At 34.9% G+C, this 20,403-nt stretch overlaps 2 protein-coding genes across 4 annotated transcripts in view; one reads left to right on the plus strand and one right to left on the minus strand.

Moving 5' to 3' along the window:
* LOC147842591 (uncharacterized) overlaps window positions 1-20,403 on the plus strand; it is a 496,599-nt gene that overhangs the window by 254,814 nt on the left and 221,382 nt on the right. The window lies entirely within an intron of this gene.
* Window positions 1-20,403, minus strand: part of traf1 (TNF receptor-associated factor 1) — a 32,526-nt gene that overhangs the window by 8,631 nt on the left and 3,492 nt on the right. The window contains 8 exon segments of one of the 2 annotated variants that reach the window (NM_001128381.1): window positions 267-444; window positions 6,072-6,494; window positions 7,572-7,640; window positions 7,748-7,807; window positions 8,881-9,042; window positions 14,213-14,311; window positions 14,780-14,864; window positions 15,105-15,694. In NM_001128381.1, coding sequence (NP_001121853.1) covers window positions 267-444; window positions 6,072-6,494; window positions 7,572-7,640; window positions 7,748-7,807; window positions 8,881-9,042; window positions 14,213-14,311; window positions 14,780-14,864; window positions 15,105-15,316 — 1,288 coding nt within the window. In that variant the 5' untranslated portion in view covers window positions 15,317-15,694. 2 annotated transcript variants of the gene reach the window in all.

The raw sequence follows: 20,403 nt of genomic DNA on the forward strand, positions 1-20,403 counted from the left end.
ACAGACAGAAAGATAGATAGATAGATAGATAGATAGATAGATAGATAGATAGATAGATAGATAGATAGATAGATAGATAGATAGATAGATAGATAGATAGATAGAAAAAAATATCAAAATAGTAAGTTCTATTGTGCTCCAGCACAGATATAAAAGACAGTCATCTTGGTCTGGAATGGCATGAGGGTGAGCAAATGATGACAGAGTGTTTATTTTTGGATGAGCTCTGCCTTCAAGTGTAGAACTAAAGATGTGTGCTTTGGTACCTGGTGAGTACTGACTGATCTTTTGGCTGTTGGCAGCCTCTCTCTGTTTCTGGCTGACATCACACACCCGCCAGTAAAAGGTGCCATCATACGAGACGTCCTGCTGGGCGCTGATAGACTGCTGCAAAGAACTGATGAGAATGTCTTTCCTGACCAGCCTCTGCTGCAGCTCCGCTACCTGCAACGTGAAAACCATTATCATGGATGAATCACCCAAAGGCACAGATTGGCTCGCTGGAAAAGCGCAATATTAATGCGTCATAATGGAACTTCAGAGCTGGTTAAGGTCGGCAGCTTTATGTGAGATGCTTGAAAATATAGAAAAGGAAGGAGAAGGCTGCATCCTATTAGACACATCTGGGTTTTTTCTCTCTCTCTCTCAACAGCACCTGGTGAATTGTCACACAAATCTATTTTCTACCACCCATTCCCTTCACATCCTTACTTCAACTTATCTCTTCATTTTCAGCATTTCAGAAGTGTCATCTCGACTGCCGTATGTTAAATAACTCCTCCAGGTCGAGCGTCAGAATGCAGCTGTAATCATTTTTTATCACCTCCCGGTGTTAAGAAGACCACAGGGATAAATGCATTATCATTCCAGACCCACGAATACCTTTGTTAGTTTTTTGCAAGTTTATTTTATTCAAAACATGATTCATGCAACCCTGGTGGCATAGAAATATAAAAAAAACACACATCACAGGGAAATAAATGTTTTCCACAGATTCCTATATAGCTTTTCAGCTCTTTTGTAACAAAAACACATTCATTAGCTCCAAACATATTGCGGATTCCCAGCGTGAGATCAATGCCTAGTTAACTGCAGGACACATCAAAGTAGTGAAATCTGCTGTTGCTATTTACGCGCAGTGGAAATCAAGTGCTTTGATTTTGATAAAAAAACAGACTGGAAATGACGTGATATCAGGTGTGTGCGCTGATCAGAACTGAAATGAATACCTTTTGAAATCAGCCAGCAGGACGTTGAATTGCAATTAGATTTTTAATTTAGATGGAATTCAAATGAAATACGCTGTAAGGGTATTTTTTAATAATAAAGGTAAATGACAGTGAAACTAACTTAAAAAGGGATTAATTCACCCAAAACATTCCCTTGTTCTTGACTTTCTTACTTCTGTTGAACACTAGATTAAAAAAATGAAGAAAGCTGAATTTCTGTAACCATTGACTTCAACAGTATTTGTTTTCCTTGTATTTGGTTTGTGTCTTTCTTCAAAATATCTTATTTGCTGTTCAGCAGAATGAAGAAACAATAAAGGTTTGGAAATACTTGAGTTTGAGTAAATAGTGAGTATTTTTTTTTTTGATGAACTATGGACGCACAGTGGAAATCAAGTGCTTTGATTTTGATAAAAACGTGACAGAAATGACATGATATCGGGTTTGTGCGCTGATCAGAACTGAAATGAATACCTTTTGAAATCAGCAGGATGCTGAACTGCAATTAAATTTTTAATTTAGATGGCATTCAAATGAAAATTAAATTACAGCATATCACTGATGTAAGGGTAGTTTATAATTATAAAAGTAAATGACAGTAGAAACTAACTTTGAAGAGATGGTTCACCCAAAAGCATTCCCTTGTTCTTGAATTTCTTCTGTAGAACACTGGATTAAAAAAAGAAATGACTGAATATCTGTAACCATTGACCTCAAAAGTGTTTCTTTCCTTGTACTTGTATTTAATTTGTAGCCTTCTTTAAAATATCTTTAGGGTTTCTATGGGATTTTTCAAGTCAAATTTAAGACTTTTTAGGACCCTTTTAAGAACAATATGAATTAAATTTTAGACATACAGGGCTGAACATTAAAAAAAATTCTAATGAGCCAGCTAGATTTGTAAATAGTTTTTGTATTAATGTAAAATCATGTAAAGTAATGTGTTGCTTTAGTTTTCCCTCATTAGGGGATTTCATTTGGAGAATTGTCTGTAAAAATGTCAAAAAGCTGTTGTGAACTTTCTCTTTGCAATAAAAAACTTAAAAATTTAAAACAAGTTTTGAAATGGATTATTGGTGACTGAGTGTTTGCTTAATACGGTAGCTTTACTTGGACATAGGGAAATCAAGACCTGTTTAAACTGATTTAAGACCTACAACCCAATATTTCAGTAAGTTTTTTGAGGTCTAAAATTTTGTTCTTGAAATTTAAGACATTTTAAGACTTTTTAAGACCTCACAGATACCCTGATCTTATTTATTGTTCAGCAGAATATAGAAACCCATAAAGGTTTGGAACCACTTGAGTTTGAGTAAATAGTGACAGCGTTTTCATTTTTGGTAAACTATCCCTTTAAATGTGTTATCGTACACATAGAGTGAGGTATTTCAAGAAACATTCATTCATTTTCCTTTGGTTTATTTCCTTTGGTTTAGTCTCTATTTCACTGGTCGCCACAGCGGAATGAACCACCAACCATTCCAGCATATGTTTTACGCAGCGAATGCCCCTCCAGCCACAACCCAGTACTGGGAAACACCCATACACACCCATTCACACACACACACACTCATACACTATGGCTAATTTAGTTTATTCAATTCAACTATAGCACATGCCTTTGAACTGTGGGGGAAACCGGAAACCCATGCCAAAATAGGGAGAACATGCAAACTCCTTTAAGAAACTGGAGCACCCGGAGGAAACCCATGCCAAAATGGGGAGAACAGGCAAACTCCTTCAAGAAACATTATGAAATGAATGCAATTTAATTAGAACTTTAAAGTACATTGAGTGCATGTTTATAATTAGCACACGTTGTTTATCGTTCACAATATTTTTTGCATTAAGTTACATTACCGTTGGATTAATTTTATAAGTATTACATTATAAAAATATCAACATATTATTGTATATTTTAAAATTTATGTGGAGACAATGCAATGAAAAATTTGTGTGCTGCATTGTTTTTGTATTATTTTAGACATTTTTGTTTTTTGATTGAAAGCATGATTGAAATGTTGTCATGTTTCCTCACAAATATTAAGCAGCACAACTGTTTTAACGTTGATTATAATAATTAGAAAGGTTTCATGAGCTCCAATAAGCATATTACAATGATTTCTCAGGGATCATGTGGCACTGCAGACTGGAGTAATGATGCTGTAAATTCAGCTTGAATCACAGAATAAATTACATTAAAATATTTATTATATAAATTTTAAAATATTTTTTTAATTGCAATAATCTTTAACATTAGTACTGTTTCTGTACCTTTGATCAAATTAAATCAAAAGAAAATGATAACAACCGAGCAACATTTAAAAAGTTAAATCCTTTCCTTTAAACTTTTATTTCAAGGTGTGCAATTATAAAATCCAATCCATGACAAGACTGACAGGCTATTAGCAGCTAACTCACATCTGTGCATCAGTGTATTACTTGTGTATTAGAAAAAAAAACTAATAACTTTTCAAAACTGACAACTATTGAACTATTATACAGAACTATTGAAAGGTGATTTTTTTTAGTACCACTAATGTTATGATTTACTCAAAAATAAACTACAGAAATGTACTCACCACCTACTTGTTCCAAACCTGAGTTTCTTTCTTCTGTTAAACACAAAATAATATATTTTGAAGAATGTTGGTAACCAAACAGCTGTCTATACTTGAGTTTTGGCTATTGGAATTGATACAGTTTAAATATTGTTTAGTCAAGGGCTGGCATCTACAGTTTGGTTACCAACATGATGTGATCAACAGAAGAAAGAAGCTCATACTGCTGTACAAAATGTGTACATTTTTAGGTAAACCATCCCTTTAAGGCCAGTTTATACCAGGAACAATAACAAAATGGGCCTTCAACGTCATCCCAAAGGGGCACCTTGGTGTTAAAACAACATTAAAATGGCAACAAGCATGATGTCAAAAAGCATGGCAAAAATGCAAATCGATTTTATGTCAAAACCTTCACGTCAATTTGACATCCTAGGGATGCACAATATTGGAAATATCTGACAATTCCAAACAGCAACAAACAAAAAGTGCAATATTTTGTTTTGCTGTGTTATACAGTTAAAATCAGAATTATTAGCCCCCTTTGAATTTTTTTTTTAAATATTTCCCAAATGATGTTTAACAGAGCAAGTTTTTTCAGTTTGCCTGATAATATTTTTTTTTTCTGGAGAAAGTATTTTATGGTCTTTTAGTGTCTTTTAGTGTTTTATTTCGGCTAGAATAAAATCAGCTTTTTATTAACAAAAAAAAAAAAACATTTTAAGGTAAAAATTATTAGCCCCTTTAAGCTATATTTTTTTGATAGTCTACAGAACAAACTATTATGTTTAGAAATATATGGGGAAAAAATCTTCTCTCAGTTAAACAGAAAATAAGGGAAAAAAAACAGGGGGGCTAATAGTTCTGACTTTAACTGTATATTGCGAAAAGAATATAAGTGAATAGCTCTAGTTGAAAAGATTTCAATAATTTAGATCAACTATGGAAAAAACTTTTCTATTAAGTGCATTTGCATAAAATATAATAAATTACAAGCATAGGACACAGCAAAACTAAAAATTAAGTGAAGTTTATTCATAAACTAATTTCGAGAGGATCACGTGCTTATGATTTATCACGTCCAGTCTCGCATTTGCTAATCACTAATCTTCCAATCATATGAGCCCTAAGGCACCATAAATAGTCTAAGTTTTCAGTTCACTTTATCTTCGTTTGGAAGAAACCCCCCTCCTCCCCTATTCTCCTCCTTTACCTGTAATTGGGCGGCACGGCGGTCCAGTGGTTAGCACTGTGAACCACACAGCAAGAATACTGCCGGTCCTAGTTCGATAGGACCGGTGAGTGTTTCTGTGGGGAGTTTGTATGTCCTTCCCGTGTCCGCGTGGGTTTTCCCCGGGCTCTCCGGTTTCCTCCCACCATCCAAAGACATTCAACATACTTAACAATCAAGCTGGTCTAATTCCTTACGTTCCCTTAGCTACAGCGGCAGGGGAGTTCTGAGATCCACCGAGCTCAGGCTCCCTTCTTGCTCTGCCAACGGGAGGAAGCCCCGGGCTCGAGGAGCCCTTGAGCTCGGGGCTCTCTCCCGGGACAGCATGCCAAATAAGCTTTGTAAATCATCAGCTAAGTGTGAACTCTTGAATTAGTGCTTAATGGTTTTTTATGGAGTCTGTAAGAGTATTTAAATACAAAAATGTAACAATCAAACGTAAAATAACATGGTTATCTTTGTATAAATCATTTTATACAATATTATAAAATAGTATCTTTGCATGTTCTCCCCATGTTTGTGTGAATTTCCTTCAGGTGCTCCAGTTTCCCCCACAAGTCCAAAGACTATAACAAAGACATGCGCTATCGGTGAATTGGGTAAGCTAATTTGGCCGTTGTGTATGTATGTGAATGAGAGTGTATGGGTGTTTCTCAGTGATGGGCTGCCGCTCCGTAAAACATATGCTGGATGAGTTGGCGGTTCATTCCACTGTGGCGACCCCTGATTAATAAAGGGACTAAGCCAAAAAGAAAATAAATAAATGAATGTAATCCTGTGATATGACTATTGAGGATACACACATTGCGATATCGATGCTCAAATGATATATTGTTCAGGCCTAATCCACAAAATGATGTCCTTTTGAACACTAAAATAATGACACAATAAGTATTATAAGAAGAGTTTATCTGAAAATTGACTCTATTACTTTATATATAAGAATTTCAAAGTTTTATCTGAAAAGCTTCAATTACACAACACAAAGTAATACTGGATTTTGTTCACATACAAAAAACAACCTTAATGTGGGATCAATCAGAAACTTACCGTAGCTTCCAAATGCTGAATGATCTGCTGGCTGTTGCAATGGTCTCTATTCATTGCCACCACACTGATCTGTGTCTTCTCTACCTCTCGGTTCAGAGCGGAAATGATGTTCTCTATGACCTGCACTTTTTGCTGCAGGGCGTCCAGCTGCTGGCCGGCGGCGAGCTCAACCTGATCATCGTGGAGGCTGAAGGCCTTGTCACTCACTCCCGGATCTCCTCCATCCGTTTCTATGTCACCATCAGCCTGAGGAGCGAGTGAAGAGCCATTTGGTCCAGGCTCAAGAAAAACAGGGCTGTCCTGGTAGACTCGCTCAGTTGCTGAGTTCAGTGTTCGCTGAAGAGCCCTGGTCACGTCCAGTAGAAGCTGCAGGTGACCCGCATGACTGCAAGACTCATGTTCTTTTACTTTGTCTGGGTTGCCCTGAATTAAAACAATGCATATATTGTAAAAGTTAAAGGGAAAAGAACATAAAGTCAAGGTGAGGTCAGATTTGGTTTATTTAAAAAAAAAAAAATGTTAGATTTTTTTTACACCATAAAAATTATGAGGGTTTTTTAGAGTACCTAATAAAGTGGCCGGTGAGTGTGTATGTATATATATGAGAGTTCAGATGCAAAACCCTCTAAATCCATCAGACTTCTTTTCTTGTAAATGAGCATTTTCTATCAGGCTCTGCTAATTAGGTTCAGAAGTTTCATTTTATTAGCTAGTAAATGAAATAACTTTTTAAAATAAATGTCACTTTAGACATTTCTTTGGTTTTTAAAAAGGTAAATTTTATTTTGCATCAAAACCAGCTAAGTCCACTTGTGCTTTTTTTGCAAAAAACGCTAAATCCGCCTATTAAGACAAGACAGTGTAATTAGTTGAAAATCACTAAAGATGCGATTAGAAATTATTTTACCAAACTTAAAACACGTTACAAAAACCAGCTAAAAGTAAAAATATATAAATATGTCAAGTAAGTGGCGGTTCATTCCACTGTGATAAACTAGGGAAAAGGCAGAAGGAAAATGAATGAATGAAATCTGTTAAGTAAATGCATTAATCAATAGCAATAAAACTGACATTAATTAAATCTTAACAATCTGTTGTCATTTCTGATATTTGGGGTTTAGATTTATTGTAAGTAGAGCAATGTAAACATTGTAAACTAACTTGGTAGATTCAAATAATGTAGTGTAAAACATTATGAAACATCAATATCTGTGTATTGTCTATTAATATAAAGAGCTTATTAGATGTATAGGCACTATGAATGATAGTAATATAAATAATGTTTAGTTTTATACAATATATTTATCTTTTGAAAAATGGCTTAAATTAGCAAAAATAAACCCAAGGTAGGCCTAATGGGCAAAAATGGGGGGCTATATATATAAATATATATAATGGCATAATAATGGTCCAAATTACCTCCTCTATATAGAACTTTGTTCCAAAAATGATATATAGCACAACATTATGAAAAATAGTGGCATTATCAACAAAACCAACCTTAAAAGGACAACCAACGTCTGAGAAAATGCATGGTTCTTTCTTTTTTGAGTTGGCCGGCTGATTATTCTATAAAAAAAGCACAGAAACATACTGCACTTCAGATTTATTCTTGTTTATACATCCATTTTTAGAATATAACATACAGAGATCCACCGAATCCAGCTGTTCTGTACCTTTTGCTTTTTATCCGTCTTTGCTGTCTTCTTATCACCAGAACTGGGACATACATGCTTCTGTGAAGAAATTAGCAAATGTCACCTTCACTAACCACAGTGATGAAAGTTTTGCACAAATAATTCTCTAACAAACTTTCCAATACATCTTAATAATACTTTTTTTATCTTAATTTGAGGCCAGAAACACATTGCGTTTGAAGATATTTTGACTAATGTGTTGCATTTGAAGCTTGATGTCTGAATTCTCTGGATTTCTGCTTCTTTCCTCCTTTTTCTTCCTCTAATCCATATCCCGGAGTGCAGGTCCCAATGGGTGAAATGGAAAATAAAGTAATATGGGACAGCAATAAACACTGGAGACTCCATTTGTGGCTTTAAACCAACTATGGGGCTTGAAGCAAGGGCACGCTGACCCAAAACCACTCCAGAAACAAGGAATGAGCCAGAATCTGTATATATTGAACTGTGGGCCTGTTTACACAATATCACCCATGTATCATACATACATTATGTGCATATGATTTGCACAAATATATACACAGTGTGTTCACTGTATTTAATTTTTTTTGACGTATTATTGTCAGTCTGAATAAAGCCTTTTCTAAGTCTGCTTTTTCTTGTTTTCCTGTAATACCCAATATAAATTAATATAAGATGCAAATATGTGATAAGCACGCTCAAGCATGTGATAATCTTGTTTTTAAAGTATATTTGGGTGCATTTTTTATTGTTGTTTAATGCATAAATCATTGAAACGTGGTGAGGATTAGGCTTTAAAGAAAATAGCAACACAGAACTATTTGGCTTAATTACTATTGTCTTAATTATATAAAAAAACAAACATTATTTTAATTAATATAATTAAGGCCCTATGATTTCTGCCTTACATGGAAATGTGGGTGAAATTGCTAAATCCAGTCATAAAAACATAATTACTGTATCTGCATAAAGCTGAATGTCACCGAATGTTGAATTATGTTTTAAATCGAAATACATAAATGATGTATCAAAAGTTTCCTAGTACTTGTTGGCGGTTCATTCTGCTGTGGTGACCCCTGATGAATAAAGGGACTATGCCACAGTAAAATGAATGAATAAATTATTTCATAGGGACCTTTTTCTAGCAGTACCTGGAGTTCTCTGGGTGTCAGAACACTAGTACAGGAGGGACAGGCAGTCTTGTTGTTGGGACAGCCGCTTTCCAGATGTGTGGCCAGTGTCTTCCTCTGAACCATTATGCCACAGCCAATGTTACAAGGGATCAGGGCATATTCACACTGACTCTGGTGGTCCTGTTGAGTGAGAAATCAAGCAAATGTTTTATTACTCAAATAAAATACAGTATGACAATTCTGTGATTATTTCTCGTCATCACTTAACCTGTGTGTGTATACTGGGTTTGCTGGTTTACCAGGACACAAATTTGTACAATGGCATGCTTAAGTGGTTTACACATGCACTGTGTCCTCGTACTGTACTTAAAAATCATACCCAAGGATATTTTTTCACATTGAAAATGTGCCACATGTGAGGCTCCTGTGAGGCTTGTGTTTATGTACAGAGTTAGAGTAAGGTGATATCATGTGTGGATTTAGAGTATAAACTGCATTATGCCAATAGAGAGTCCTCATAAACCACATGCAGAATGTTTCCTGTATATTAGAATGTTTCCTTCCTTCCTTCATTCCCTCCTTCCTTCATTCCTTCCGTTTATATCAAAGTTGATATTTAGCTGTTCCATATTGGTGTTTCGTAACAGTATTTCTTATTTTTAAAAGGTAGGACACACATTCAATACAAACAATTTTGCTTAACCAATTCACCTATATCGCATGTTTTTGCATGTTATCCCCATGTTCGTGTAGTTTCAAAGTCCAAACTCCACACAGAAATGCCAACTGAGCCAGCAGGGACTCGAAAAAGTGACTTTCTTGCTGTGAGGTGACATCGCTACCCACTTCGCCACAGTGCCGTCCCTTAAGAATGTTTCCTACGGTATAAAAATGTTTACGTTCATGTGAAGTCACATAAAGGTAGCTGTACATGTGTAAGTGTGTGTGTGTGTGTGTGTGAGTGTGTGTGTGTAAAGGACTCTTTATTATCTTTAGTATCTTTATGCAGCTGAAAGTAAAAATCCTTTACATTTTTGATAGTAAATTTCACAACTGCAAAGTTACGGCAAGCAACGTAATCAATTAAATGTGGCTTTCTTAAAGACTAAAAAATAATATGGTTGGAGCATTTTATTTATTTTGGACTGTGCAAGCAAAACTCTCCTACATGAGTGATTATGCCGTCTCTCGATGGTGAATGCGGTTAGACTTATGGCAGGTACTGTTTGGTAGTTGGTTATTTATTTCACTAATTTGACTGACAACTGTCAAACGTAGTCAAAATAACTGTCAAAAAATGCCAATGTTCCATCTTGTGATGGTGAAAGTGCAAAAGTCATAGTTCATAGTATAGTGTGCCATTTGGCATGCAGTGATTGTGTTTGAAAGTCTTAAAATATTGTGCACAGTTTATTTTTATGTTTCAGAAACTGTTTTTTGATTGTTTTAGAGCTTTGCCGTCAATAAACTGTATGGAAAAAGCTTGAAAATTCTAGCATCTAAGTTTCTTTTCAACTCCAAAAAAGACTTCTTTTCATTTGAAATGACATGTGGGTGAGTTATCAATTTACCATCAGAAGTTTTTTTAGACTTTATTTTAGTAAGAAACAGTTCAATTGAGAAATTAGTTCAATCTCTATTAAATCCCAACAAATTTTTTTTTACATTTAAGATCATAATGTTTGATTGATATTAGCTAAAATGCTCCAAAACAATAACAAAATTCCCATTTCGAAAAAGCTAGCATTTAAAACAGTCTTTCACTTCCACCAATATCGATCAACAATTCTAAAGACATTCTCAGTGCCACATCAGCTTCTCATCAAATTTTCTGTCCAATCAAATGCTCTCTAGAATATGAAGTGTCCCGCCCTCCTCGCTATAAATAGCCACTAGAGCTGGAGCTGACATCAGCTACTTCTTTACACAATTATTATTAATAAAAGTGCACTATATATAGCAATAAAAAGTACAGTCACTTAAACATGCTTTCCATCATGGTAAATAGTCTAGTTTTGCATGCGTTATTGTCATAAAAAAAACCACAGCAGCATGCAAACAGTCTACACCAGTCTAGAGACACATTAACATCCTCAGAAGCAGACCACTAAATATCAGACCAATTTGAAATGGACACTGAATGCTATTTAAGCTCTATGGAGAATATTAGCAGGAGAAATTATTAGACATATTAGACTGTCATAAGCTGATAAATGTGGCTTTACCTATATAAAAAAAATGCTAATATCTAATTTTAAAAAAGGGAGGAGACACTCTTTATATCCCGCCCTATACTCTAATTTCAGTGTAAATTATACAAAAACACTGTACAACGCTGCTTGCTTCAAAGCATTGCACTGAAGCTTTAAATAACCTCTAAAACTTTGCAAAATACTGCATGTGTTATTTTGCTTTTGATCATACATTTTCCACTGAAAAACATAAAGTACAACCTACATGTTTCTATTCAAATAGGGAGCTTGTGAACAAAATTATATTCTCAAAAGGCTTTCAGACTCTCTTGAGCACAGAAAAAAAACACAAAAGATTTCCATTAGGCAGGCATGAGGGTCAAAGTCATAGAAAATTCATCTCAATGCAACACTGACCTCTAAAAATTGTACATTAGGCTTTTTAAGCCTCAAGTATGAGTTTGGTATTGCTCTATATGGCCGAGGATTGATTCACCGCTCTTGGACAACATCTGCACAACAGCTCTATGATTAATGTCCTAATGGCTGGTTCATTATAAGGAATGACCACAAATCTACCATGTTAGGATTCCCGTAAGACAACGCGTTGCTTTTGTAACCGAAAATGACAGCCTGCCAAGAAATGCAGCTATTGTTTCGATGATTTAACAAAGTGATAATAGAAAAGCCACAGCTGGTAATCTGATCGATACAAGCTCTATAATCCACACTGATTTTGAGTCAGTCAAGTGTAAGATGTTACAGTGTCTCCCAATGAATCTGCTGGTTTTACATAAATGTGCAACAGCCTGGTCTTACATAATGCATTAGCTTACTTTCTAATCTAAACCACACAGCAAAGTGCTAGACTTTATCTGATGTGCATATTCATAACATCAGGAGCTAAAAGAAGCTATAAATGATACTCATGCTAAAAACACATTGATTTATTTATATTTTTGTGTCTCCTGAATGCATTTATTCAGTGAAAAATGCAAGAAACCTGTTTTTATGTAAATATACTATTGATAATATATAATTTATTCCTGTGATGGCAAAGCTGAATTGTCAGCATAATTAGCCCTGTCTTCTGTGTCACACGATTCATCAGAAATCATTCTAATGTTGATTTGATATCATAATTTTTTTTCTGTTGTTCAATCACTAGTAATAATTCTCCTTAACAATGTTGATCATTTTTAAGGAGACTGTGACACACTTTACTGTTCAGAATGCTTAAATAAACAAAAGGATCATAATAACAGCGTGTATTTAAACATTTTTTAATTACTTAAGTGATAAATATTATTTATAACATATGAGTAATTATAAGAGATTATAACATATCCAAAACATATTTCTACAAAAACAAAGCAAAATTGAAGCAATGTTTTTAACATTTATACTTTCAGGACACCCTAGACTACTTTTTGTAAAATGTTAACATATTTGTGTGTGATGAGCATCGGTTAGGATGATGTTAGCACCTGTCAGCTTTAATTGTGGGGAAAACTGGATAATTTTGAGCTTTTGTCAGCTAATTTCATCTTCCGGGTTTCAAATAATTTTTGGGGTGAGATCAAAAACGGTGACGTATCACGAATCTGCTATTGTGGAGTGATGACGCATTGGTTTCTCATTATTATTCATAGCGGAGTTTTCTTCTCCTTTGAGAAGGCGCTGCTTCGTAATTGTTCATGAGAGCACATGCTTTCCGAAGGCAAGACAGAACTGCCAAGCTGTGGGGCCCAATGATGGGGTGAGACTACATCTGCATGCCACAGTCATATGTGTTTGTTTCCATGATCAATGGGATTTGTTGCATGATTTTCCCTGCGATTCTTACAGGGCTGATGCAGCAAAGCATTTTTGTTGGGAGAGCTGTACGAGAATTGGAGAATGGCAGACTTGTCTTTTATCAGTTGAGTTTGTTACCATTCAGACACATCGCCTATCAGTTTATTCAGTGTGTTCGAGCGGGCCGCAGCACTCCCGATCAATCACGGCGATCGATCAGGCCGAGGACCATCGATAACTCTACTGTGTGTGTGTGTGAGTGTGTGTGTGTGTGTGTGTGTGTGTGTGTGTGTGTGAGAGAGAGCGAGAGAGTGTGTGACAGGGAGAAGTGTGTGTGTTTGAGTTTGTGTGTTTGAGTGTATGTGACGTGTCCTTCAGACCCACCGAGACTCTGTCAAAATCTCCTCAAACATAAAAAAAAAAAAAAAAAAAGAGGTCTAATCTGTGCTGCTGTGTTCGCCATATGTTTAAAATCCTCCAAATTACCAGCATGGCTAATGGTTGAAATAGACAGGAAAGAGACCTACTGCACTGCTATCCACCGTGTCTGCATTCAGATTGAGGAGGAGAAAAGTCCTCCTCATTTATAGTGTTTATATAAACTTGATTATCTTTATCATCATATAACAAATTGTAGTTGTGTATAAGAAATTATGAATAACATATGTAGCAAGGCATTCAATTACTTACTGTTTATTTCTTTATATTTTTACTTTTTAAACTATAAAATCATGGGTCTCCTAATGGTTTGTGTCTGATTTTGTGAGTCAGTTGTTCGCTCCCCTCTTTCTCCACTGCTCTGCCGGCCACGCTCACTCCTCCCTCTGCACTCCTCGCCCAAAATGAAGCATTTGTTAAAAAAATTCGGAGGTAGATTTGAACCGAAAGAGGGGGGTTTCAAGGCCCTTTAACATGTATTCTAATCAGAAATGTTTTTTTTTTTTTGCATCAAATCAGCATTTAAAAGGAGTGTGACACTGAAGACAATAATGAGCAATAATGCTGAAACATCAGTTTTAAATTACAGGAGTAAAGTACACTTTAAAATATATTCACACAGAAAAGAGCTAAATTAAATGTAAATAATATTTTACAGTTTTATCATATTTCTGGTCAAATAAATGCAGATGTGGCAAGCAAAGGAGACTACTTACAAAAACATAAAAAGAAAAACAATATTTCTTTTGATCTGTATAAATGTAGTATAAACCTCATGGACTGACAAACCACTTGATCTTTTATTAAACAATATTTAAATCCGTTTGACTAACATCATCGGTTATTTAGGATAAGCATATCTGTATTTTTGTTTTATACAATTATACTTAGTATCATAGTGAGTATGAATAAAAAAACAGTACCTCAAAATTTTTTAGGGTGCTTCTCCAGGGGCAGCCTTGGTTAGCACAGTGAACTTTCAGATCCAAAATTTCCTTATTGATAGCCACATCATTGAAGAACTATATTTAGAATGAGAAGAGAAATTGTCATAACTTTCCAAACATGAGTCACGATTGTTCCACTCACTAAAGAAGACCTTTAGATAAAGCAGACAGACAGACTGACAGACAGATGAATGGACAGACAAACATACAGACAGACAGACAGACAGACAGACAGAAAGACAGATGAATGGACAGACAAACATACAGACAGACAGACAGACAGACAGAAAGACAGATGAATGGACAGACAAACATACAGACAGACAGACAGACAGATGAATGGACAGACAGATAGACAGACAGACAGACAGACAGACAGACAGACAGACAGACAGACAGACAGATAGACAGATAGATAGATAGATAGATAGATAGATAGATAGATAGATAGATAGATAGATAGATAGATAGATAGATAGATAGATAGACGGGTGGATGGATAGATGGACAGACAGACAGAAAAGTGTAATAATATAGGTTTACTTGGTTAGGAGTCAGTACGCTAGTGTCACTCTCAACATTGGAATCCTCTCCTTTACATTTTGTGCACACTAGGTCCTTGTTGTTTCTGAAATAAAAGCATTATTAATAACAATAACACCTACATTTGAGACATTCATATCCCTTACCTATAGCTTAGCCTACCCTTATCCAAACTAACAAGCAATGTGTGTTATCATTTATGAAGTCCTTCCGACTGTTATTATAAGTCACAATGATTGTCATTACTGTCACAGTGGCTCTGCCAGGCATGTGTCGCGTGTCGTCATAAAAGTGAGCTGTGTGTTTGTCTTGAATATTCTCTTACCTGACCAGCCAGTTGACGCAGGCGAGGCAGTATCGGTGACCGCACACCGTTTGACGCGCTTTATTCAAAACATTATTGCAGTTGCTACACAAGTATTTATCTTTCGGCACCTCATCGCAGATGCTCTGAGGGAAACCTGACGGATACTCGTTCTCATCCGGTGTGGACGAAACACCGTTTAACGACGGGTCTGAAGCTGAACCAGATGCCATTATAGGGGTTAAGATGAAGAGTCTGTACCAGCAGCACGTTATGATGACATGTTGATATGCTTTTGACTTTTTGGTGATATACCCACGGTCGAAAAACACCACGGGTTTCCCCCTTAAACACCCGGAAACTGCGCTTTTTTCCGCGTGTTTATCAACCACGCTGTGTCTAATCTTGCTGATAATATTTTGAAAAAAGCTTAAAATAATAAAAATAGAAAGATAGTTTGTGGAGTTATAAGTGAAAGTAGAAGAAACGCGCTTACACACAGTGTGGCTGTGTCTTGAAATCTAGAGAGCATACTAGAAAAATAAAACGAGAAGTGCAGTGCTCACTATTGCTCGACTCCGCCTACACTCTGAAGTGTTCACGATACAATCCGGCTTCACTTCAATTGTTTTCATATAGCCTACATTGCAATAGCAGCAAACAATTGCAAAAATGCTTCTCACGTAAGCGTCACTGCACTTTAAAAAATATTGCAATGTAAACTAATATATGAAATAACCTAAAATGTCATAATAGGCTACTTGATTGTCTGAATTGAGATAGAGTTTTTCACAAAGCTATTGACATGTTCATTTAGAATCTGACTGAATCTAATCCGATTCAAACTGTGTGAACTTAAACATATTTGCATGAATTACTACATTTAGAAATGTAAAAGTGCTGTCTAGGTAAGGTCAATATTGTTGTTGAGAAACTTCTCTCGCCTTCTTAAGCCACAGTTCACATATCCGTTGATATGGAAAGTCCCCATTTGAAAACTACCTGCGGTTCCACTTCAAGTTTACTTTAAATGTTCAGTCATGTCTGCTAATCATAAAAGATCTGCTGTATTTACGTCATAAATTGTGGAGTCATAAAAAGATAAAGGTGGGAGAAACTAAGGGCTAATTATTTAAATCCAAGTTATGTCCCATTATTATATTATTTTGTGTCATACATTGCCTCATTTAGTGCATAAATAAATGTTTCATAATTATATAAGTATTATTATTATTTATAAATACTATTTTGTATATTTGTTATTATTATATATTACTGTTTATACAGTGAAAAACATATCTCTAAAACTTATTAACAAAATATAACCATATTAAATATATATAAAAATAAGAATAATCACAAAAAACAATAACACACTATACTATTAGGAAGATAGTACAAAATGTAAATAAAATGATTTAAATATAATTTAATAATAAATTAAATTAAATAATTTGAATATTTAAATATACCTAATTTAATATTATTATCATTAACATTAATGTTATACCATTATTGTTATTGTTAAGTATTATTAGTAGCCTATTATTAGTACTGTATTTGTAATATACACTGCCAAGCATGATAAACAAAAGTGAACCCAACATGTCTAAAAATGCATACAACCCATAATATATTGATGATAATAATATAATAATAATAATAAAAACAATAAAACAATAGAATGTTTCATATATATATATATATATATATATATATATATATATATATATATATATATATATATATATATATATATATATATATATATATTTATTAAACTACTCTTATTATTATTATTATAGGCAGCACATGGCTTAATTGTTAGCAGTGTCGCCTCACAGTAAGAAGGTCACTGGTCCGTGTCTCAGCTGGGCCAGCTGGCATTTCTGTGTGGAGTTTGCATGTACTTCCTGTATTCGCGTGTGTTTCCCTTAGGGTGCTGCTGTTTCCCCCAGAGTCCAAAGACATGCGCTATAAGTGAATTGGATGAACTAAATTGGCTGTAGTGAGTGTGTGTGTGTGGGTGTTTGTGTGTGTGAATGTGTGTGTGAGAGAGAGTGTATAAGTGTTCATCAGTACTGGGTTGAGGCTGGAAGGGCATTTGCTGCATAAAACCTATGCCAGAAAAGTTGGTGGTTCATTCCGCTGTGGCAACCTCTGAAATAGAGACTAAGCTGAAGGAAAATTAATATTAATAAGCAATAATAATGTTCCTACATATCTGAAATTGTAATAAAACATTAATATCTGGCAATATTGAAAAATAATAAATATATTATTATTACCATGTAATAATAAGAAAACAATAATATATTAGTATATTTGTTGTGTTTATTATTTCTATGCTACTTCATCAAGAGTAATCAAGCATTTGCACACACCAGTGAACTTTTTATCATATGCTGTGCATTTCGGTTTGTGAAATGAAGATGAAGTAATCTTTAATGAGATTTTGAGCAAAAACTGGTGCTGCCAGTGATGAATAACACAGAAATCACGCGGCGAGAAAATTTGCAGTGTCATTTATGCTCTACAGAACCTATCGGGTTTAAATCTCTGACCTTCACGCTTGGAATATTAAACTATATAATCGGTGTAAAGACTTTATGCTACACTAAAGCTCCATTCACTCACCTAGAGATCATATTATTGATCGTGTTAATCATAACATCCTTTCATTTCAAAGATAAGTGGAAAAACCCAAGGTAGACCCTTACATTTGCTTTCATCTCAGACAGGAATCTACCCCTTTATTAAAAACACAAAACATTTATACTCTAACATCAAGCTTCAGAACTATTTCTCACTCAAAGCCGAACGTGGTGCACTTTGACAAATATATAATTTTTGTATTTATTAAGTTGTAAGATGGTCAGAGAAACATTCAGAGATGATAAATACTGTAATATCGGTCAAATCAGAAGTTATAATTAGGAATAATGGCAAGAAAAATAATAACGGTAATAATATTAAGAAAATATATTTTACAAAACGCAATTATAATAATATAATAAAAATAGTTTTTAAATATTCGCTTATTCATTTTCTTTTCAGCTTAGTCTCTATTAATTCGGGCCTGCCACAGCGTAATGAACCCGCTACTTATCCAGCACATGTTTTATGCAGCGGATGCCCTTCCAGCCGCAACCTATCACTGGGAAACATCTATACACACTCATTCACTCACATAAACTACGGACAACATTTTTTATATATTTACTATTCATTAAATAGTTTTATTATAATAATCATTATTATTGCTGTTATTTATTATGATTATTATTATTGATATTATTATTATTATTGTTTGTAGGATAACAGCAACAGCAAGTCAAATAACCACTCGTTACTACTGAGGTATGCGGAAGAGCATCTCTGAACGCACAACATTTCCAACTTTGAAGTAGATGGGCTACAGTAGCAGAAGACCACACTGGGTGCCCTTCCTGTCAGCTAAGAACAGGAAACTGAATCTACAATTTGCACAGGCTCACCAAAATTGGACAATAGAAGATTGGAAAAGCGATTTCTGGTCTGATGAGTCTCGATTTCTTCAGCGACAGTCAGATGGTAGGGTGTAAATTTGGCGTCAACAACATGAAAGCAAGGATCCATCCTGCCTTAATGGTTTAGGCCAATAGTGGTGGTGTAATGGTGTGGGGGATATTTTTTGGCACTCTTTGGGCCCATAAGTATCAATTGAGCATCATATCAACGCCACAGCCTACCTGAGTATTGTTGCTTACCATGTCCATCCCTTTATGACCACAGTGTACCCATCTCCTCATGGCTACTTTCAGCAGAATAACGCGCCATGTCGTAAAGCATAAATCATCTCAGACTGGTTTCTTAAACATGACAATGAGTTCACTTTACTCAAATGGCCTCTACAGTCACCAAACCTCAACCAAATAAAGCACCTTTGGGATGTGGTGGAACAGCAGATTTGCATTATGGACAAATATGCAACTGCGTAATGTTATCATGTCAATATGGACAAAAATATCTGAGGAATATTTCCAGTATATATATATACCGGGTTGGACCCCCTTTTGTCTTCAGATTTGCCTTAATCCCTCGTGGCATAGATTTAACATGCAACTGGAAATATTTATCATATATATATATATATATATATATATATATATATATATATATATATATATATATATATATATATATATAAATACATAGATATATATATATATATATATATATACAGTTGAAGTCAGAATTTCTATTTAATGGAGAGAAGATTTTCTCAACACATTTCTAATCATAATAGTTTTTATAACTCATTTCTAATAACTGATTTATTTTATCTTTGTCATGATAACAGTAAATAATATTTGACTATTCTTCAAGACACTTCTGTACAGCTTAAAGTGACATTTATAGGCTTAACTAGGTTAATTAGGTTAACTAGGCAGGTTAGGGTAATTAGGCAAGTTATTGCTAAAAAATTAGCTTAAAGGGGGCAATAATTTTGACCTTAAAATGGCTTAAAAAAATTAAAACTGCTTCTATTCTAGCCGATTTAAAACAAATAAGACTTTCTCCAGAAAAAAAAAATATTATCAGACATACTGTGAAAATTTCATTGCTCTGTTAAACCTCATTTGGGAAATATTTAAAAAAGAAAAAAAAATCAAAAGGGGGCTAATAATTCTGACTTCAACGGTATGTACATACACACACACACACACACACACACACACACACAAACACACAAACACACACACACACACACACACACACACACACACACACACACACACACACACACACACACATTCACACATAGGGATACATAAATTATGTTTTTTTAATAAAATGTTACTATATGACAATATTAAAAATAATGAATGTAGTACTGTTATGAATATTATTATTATTCAATTCAGAAGAACCGCAGATTAGAGTGAAAGAAACAGAGCAAGATTTTTATTTCTTTTTTGCTTAAAGAGGGCGGTTGGGGGATTTCAATATCTGGTGGAGGGGATTAATGACTCGGGTAAAACTATTCACCTCTACAAGGGACATTCTTCACCTCAAATCAATTACTCAGTAATAGGAGAGCAGGGCGATGCTGGCCTGTTTTTCATTAAACAGCAATCACACGAAAGACCAGTGCATCAAAATGACTGCAGCAGGTGGCTGCTGAGCAGCCTGAGAGCCGGGGTGCAAAAGAAGATCTTTGTACCCTCATGAATCACAGTGAGAAGATGCAATTCAATAACAGAGAAAACTCGTGATGCAAATGCTTTAAATGCAATGGGTCTTATCGATTGGGCTGGTCAGGAGGCTTCCAAAACAT

Source organism: Danio rerio, chromosome 8 (assembly GCF_052040795.2).
Source record: "Danio rerio strain M-AB ecotype USA chromosome 8, GRCz13ab, whole genome shotgun sequence".
Lineage (NCBI taxonomy): Eukaryota > Metazoa > Chordata > Actinopteri > Cypriniformes > Danionidae > Danio > Danio rerio.